We start from the raw sequence: 6000 nt of genomic DNA, 5'->3' as shown, positions 1-6000 counted from the left end.
CTGCTCGCTGCCCGCTGCCAGCCGGGACTCCCGGGCCTGCGTCCGCTCGGGCTCCTCTACGCCGTGTCCGTCTTGTGGGGATCGTTCTCCTCTCCTCTTCGTCCCGGCGGGCGCTCGAGTTGTGAGATTTCAGAAGAACTTCTTTCGTGAACCAGCCGAGAAGCTCTCAAGATCGTGACGGTTGATTTCTGTGACTTAAAGACTCCTCTCTATTTTGGGGGTTGCATTTCTTCCTTTTTTTAAATTTTTTTATTTCTCCAGTGACTATTCGGGTATATATTATCAAGCGACAAGATGTCCAGTAATGTCCCGGCAGATATGGTAAGTGACGGCCTTCTCTGATTGATTGCGTGTGGTTTTGAATCGCGTTTTAATCAGGAAGAATGAGGCTGTTATTGTTTTTCGTTCTTTATGTGCCGAGTTGGGGCGGAGGAAGGTTGGCTGCGGTGCTGTGGGGAAAGGCTCGGGACTGGGCTGTTTGGCACAAGTTGGAAGTCTGGCTGTCTCCTTTGAGAAAGTGCGGCTTTAACTAGGTCTTTAAATCTCTCTGCGCCTCGTTTGCGGGTGCCTTTGGAGACCCTGCAAAAGCAGCCTGCAAGAGCGTGAAGTGGAGAGGAAATAAAAACAGGTCTCTTCCCTCTTTGAGCACTTGACCCCTGAAAGCTTCGGGCTACGTGGGCGCCGGTGGGCAGAGCCCGAGGACGGGCGTCCCCGCCGGGCTGGGGGAGACCGGAAAGCAGGACCTGGCTCGCAGGCACTGACATCATTCTTGCAGTTAGGCACAAACTTGCATTCTCCGGACCAGGAGTCTGATGTGTCTTCCTACCTCTTCAGGGTTCCCAGAATTTGCTACGAGCTTTTTCAAATGTCCGGGTGAACACGCTATGGCCAATGATATCTTAAGATGCGTTGTTTTGGATATATATTATATTTACGTATAGAATCAGGTTTTTATTATGAGTGTTCCAGGACTTTCCGTCTCAACTAGTTAGAGTGTTAAATCACTGGGCTTTTCAAAACTCATAAAACACGTTTTTTTTTTTTTTGAGTCTTGATCTTCGGGTGTTGAGCCCTTGAGACTAAAAGTAGCATTGCTTATTGACTTTTTTTTTTTTCAATAAAGGTTTAAGGTTGAGTGTCTGTATATTAACCGTAACAAACTTGCAGTGCTGGCTGGTGGGTTGGGTGACTGAGAAATGACACTTTGCAGTCCTAGAGAAAAGAGAATGCAATTCACTGGAAGATGAATTTATGAAGGAATTTAAGTTAAAACATTGTCATGAATTATTATAGCATTTGGGTGTTTTTGTAGTCCAGGCTGATTACATTTTAAAATGTCAGATGTTTCTATGAGTAAAAAAAAACTCGTGAGGGACTTTTACCATAAAAACTGAATGGCTCCTAAATTACATACTTGGACCTTGGATTAAAAAGGTTTCACCTTTGTTTGATTTCCCATTCACTTGCTATTTAAATGCGCCTAGGTTCTACAACCTCTTCTTGGCTCACAGGTCCACTTTGCACTCTCGTTCCCTAGCCTTAAAACTCTTGCATTGTCTTTTTAGTTTTCCCCTTCCTTCCTGGTATTCTTAGAGCAGTCTCTTGCCACTTAAGGGTGGCTGGACACATTTTCCTCTACACAGCTCTGGAAGTTGCCCTGGAGAGATTCCCCAAGAGCTGGGAAAATGTTGTTTCCCTCCTTTGGCGAGTGCTCTATGAGCCTCTCACCTCCAGCAAAGATTTGCTTTAAAGCCTCCATTTTATCCTCATCATACCACACTGCAAAGAAACGTTTATCTAAATCCTTTTTATTATGTAAACAGAAGTTACAATGAACTAGGTTTGTGTCATTAAGGGGAAAAAAAGCACAGCTTTTCTTAGGCCCCATGCATAGAAAAACTGGTACGTGTGGAGTAGCATTGACAAACAGAAATGATACAGAGAAAATTGGTTTCAAACCAGAGAAAAGGCTGGAAGCTAATGTTCAGTTCAGGATCTGGGAAACAATGGTGAGGTTTTATTAATAGCTGCAATGATAAAATATGACTCTGTTTCAGACTGTATTTTAAGGCCTTGGTGATTCTTGGTGCTTTGAGATCCTTGATTAAAGGTGATGTGCAAGGGCAAAGCAGAATTATGTAATAAGCATATGATGCTTTTTGAGAGTGTATCTAAGGCACAGGTTAGATTAGCTTGTTCTGAGTAGTTTTTATGTCTCATGTTTTAGGTTTTCAACTTGATGGATATCTTAAGGGCTGTTTTCCCCTTGAAAAAAAGCCCAACCCTTCATTGGCTGTTACTTACATTGCATTTTTGTTTAAGTAGTACCTTACTGACTAGCTGTTAAAATACTCAATTCTGAAATATATTATTATTTAGAAGTTGTCATAACTGCTTCATATGTGTTAAATTCTTTGTATCAGTTAATTTACTTTTGCATTCGTGACAAAGTGAGAACAATTTTACCACTCTTTAAAATCTTGAAAAGCCTCTATGTCCTACTGTCTATACTCTAACTTATCCCTTGCAGACTTACTGTAAATTGGTCAGGATACATATAAAAATATAGGTATAAATATTAAAATATATATATTTTCAAGTATGAATTCTTAGATTTTAGCTAGGTACAGTGACATTTTCTAATTTCTAGCCGTTGACAACTAATATGAGCTATTTAGAAGCAAATGTTACTTTTTTTACATTCTGATGATTTTTGTCAATTGTATAGAAAAATTCTATTTGGAGATTGGTGAGACTTTTAAGTTATAACTTCTGTCACATTTTCATTAGATAATTTATTCTTTAGCTACAGTAATGGCTAAATCTAATTGATTTTTGGTAATGACTTACGGTAAAATTGTGATTTGATTTAAAATAGATATTTTTGTTTTTGTTTGCTTTGTGTAAATATAACTCGTTTAATTTTTAAACATCTATTTTTTTTTATTTTAGCTAAAAGAGTATTTCTAATCCAGATTGAGCAAGGGGATCTTTTTGGAGGGGGAGTGGCTCCTCTAGAGAACAAATTTCAGTATTCTTAAAAAAGTAATACTTTTCCAGTTAACATTGTATAGACATATGTCCTGGAAATTTTTTAAAAAAGTATATATATATAATAGTGGCATTTATTTGTTATGTGACTGAGTTTAGATTGCATTTTATTAGCAATCCAATGCAATCATATTTGTGAAAAATGAAAATATATGAAAAGACTATCACCATAACACATGTATTTAAGTAATCAATTAATTTCCTTGGTTTTTTTTTCACTTAACCCATATCTTAGTACATGATATGGTCATAGTCATATTTATAATTGTAGTGTGTTAATAAGTAGCATGCTCAGAAAATGTTTATTTCTGTTTGTAGGTAAAGTAATGGCTGGACAGATAAGGAAGTCATTTTGTTTTCTGAATGGGGATGTCATCAAGAAATAAGCAGTATTTATATAAGTATACAGCATATAACATTTAGCTACTAGTTCAAACCTTGGAATAAAATTATACATTATAATATAAAATTCAAAACCCAAGAGATATGCTTAGTTTGAGAATAATGGCAAAGCAGTTTCGGTATTTGAAATATTTTAGGTGACTAAACAGGTAAAGAAATACCTTATCTCTTAATATTATTAATGTATAAGTAGCAGACATGGCATACTTTTAGTCTGGGATTAAATAAGATAATTTGGTATTTTTCAGTGTTAATAATTTTATTTAAGATTTTATCTCTTCCTTAGGAAGAAATATTGGAGCCCTCTGGTGGACAGGAAACTGTTGAAATGAATTTCCATTAAAAGTGAACTTTTATTGTTTTTCTAAGTTAAAGTAAAATCACAGTTAATATAGATTGAAACGCCAGCGAAAATTTCAGGCAAGCAAAAGGTTCATAGACTAACTCTTTACATAAAGCTTCTTTTTCTCATTCTTGCTAAGGCTGTTATTTCAAGCCTAATAGTGAGGTTTTATGATGCTCAAGGACAGGTCAGTACTGTTTATATATATATAAAGATGAGGCTTGACAGACAACTTAATAAATACCATATCTTGGATGGAATGCTTCTCTAAATTATTTGACTGGAATGTTTTGTCTCTCTGCTGTTCTCAATTAGGTAGTTTCATTAAGACAAGTGATAAATGATTCTCCCTCAGTTTTGAATACCCTTTCTTTCTTGCCCTGAATTCTCATTCAGAATCATATCCCTATTTCTGTGAAAATGGGCTTTTGTTCTCTCCAACCCTAGCCCATAGTGATCTTTCCTTCCTATGACTCATTTTCTGTCAGTGTATTTAACATACTTAGACAATGTCAAATATGGATGTGCGTCATATTTATCATATCAAACATAGTTTCTAAAGAAAAAAGACTAGACATTAAAAAAGCTTAGGATGATTTTCTTCACTCAGGAAATAATATCTTTATTATTTAGATGAAAGATTAAATCTTGTCATGTACTACTGTCCTAAAGCTTTGTTAAATAGGAAGTTTCTGATGTCTGTTCTTATTACAGTCTTGACTTTGAAAAATAAGGATAGAAGTTATTTTAAATGAGTAGACTGATGTTATTACTAGCTTTTATACAATGGAAGAATGAATCTATTTTAAGAGATTGAGATAGGGACCCCAGTCATAGCACAGTAGGTAGGGTGTTTTGCCTTGCATGCAGCCAACCTGGGTTTGATCCACAGGATCCTACATGGTCCCACTACCCTGCCAGTAGTAATTTCTGAGTGCAGCAAGAGTAACCCCTGAGTGATGCTGGTGTGGCCCAAAAACAAACAACAAAAAATAAAGAGAAAAAGAGACATATAAACTGTTGGTGATTGAGCCCAGGGTACTATGCAATTGAGGCAGATGCCCTCCTCCCACTAAGTCATTTTCCTTAAGAATTCCTTTCATTCTGGGACAAAACATTGAATACAGAATTCACATGAACTGGAAACCTTGAGTAAATAAGTCTTTTTGAATTGGTATATTTTTCTGAATTCAGGAAGGTTGTATTTGGAATGAACAGTTTTGGTTGACTCTTATTTAAGTAAGTATAGTACACATAATTTAAATATTATTGGTGATTTGGTGCCATGATTAGAATAAATACTGATTGAGTTGAATGATCATAGGGTATTTTGTATAATTTACCATCATTCTCTAAACTACAACTATACAACCCACAGACCTTATGATTGTAAAGTTTTATGCTCTTTTACAGAACTGGTAATTTATATACTAAGATGTGATGAGGCAAGTAGGTTGAGATATGGGAATAAGAATATTAAAGCTTCTATTTGTTTCTTTATTATTATTATTTTTTTTCCCCTGCCAGAGATTGGACTTAGAGTTTTAATACATGCTAGCTATGTTTACCACCTGAATATCTCCTCAACTTACAGTCTCTTTGTGTTCCCAAAGGAGGGAAGGCCAGCTTTTTTATTTTAAGGCATAGATTGATTCTTAGGGTTTTCCAGGTTCACATTCAGCTAGTGAGTGTATTTTTATGAGGAAAAAAGTAAATGTCTTAAGGTAGAGATGCACAGTAGTACTGGGTATATCTCAGTTCCTGCAGTTTGTTATAATGTAGTTATATAATTACATTCTTAAATACTTAGTAAAACGGTTTGTGATACTTTACAGAGAGTTGAGGTTCAATATCAACATATTTAAGAGTTGAATAATTTTAAGTAAATTATACGTTTTATTTTATGAAAAATGAGAAATCTGGATGCTTATCTTGAAACATGATAGCAAGAATAGCTATCATATTTAAGAATAGCTCCTATTTTTCGAGACACAAACACAAGTTTTCTTCTAAGGCCAATAAATGAGAGCCCTTAAACAGTAAACAAGAAAGTATCAGCTTTTTATTTTTTTTTTAAGAAGAACCAATGTTTTGGGAAGCACAACTTAAAAACATCTTTAGACCTGTTTCTAGTCTAATGAAGAATTTTCGAGATAGAATTTCACTGAACTTTGGGCTATTAATGGAAACATAAAAAGCATTAT

General features: G+C 35.6%; 1 protein-coding gene across 1 annotated transcript in view; it reads left to right on the top strand.

Annotated features, from left to right (window-relative positions):
* Positions 1 to 278: 278 nt before the first annotated feature.
* The window catches only part of UBL3 (ubiquitin like 3), a 71042-nt gene continuing 65320 nt past the window's right edge, over positions 279 to 6000 (top strand). Inside the window, exon 1 of the mRNA XM_049778868.1 lies at positions 279 to 321. Within this exon, the coding sequence (XP_049634825.1) occupies positions 295 to 321 (27 nt within the window). The 5' untranslated portion in view covers positions 279 to 294. The remainder of the gene's footprint in view (positions 322 to 6000) is intronic.

The sequence above is a fragment of the Suncus etruscus genome, chromosome 8 (assembly GCF_024139225.1).
Source record: "Suncus etruscus isolate mSunEtr1 chromosome 8, mSunEtr1.pri.cur, whole genome shotgun sequence".
NCBI lineage: Eukaryota > Metazoa > Chordata > Mammalia > Eulipotyphla > Soricidae > Suncus > Suncus etruscus.
Note: the sequence above shows the minus strand (reverse complement) of the source record. Positions and strands in the feature narration are given on the sequence as shown.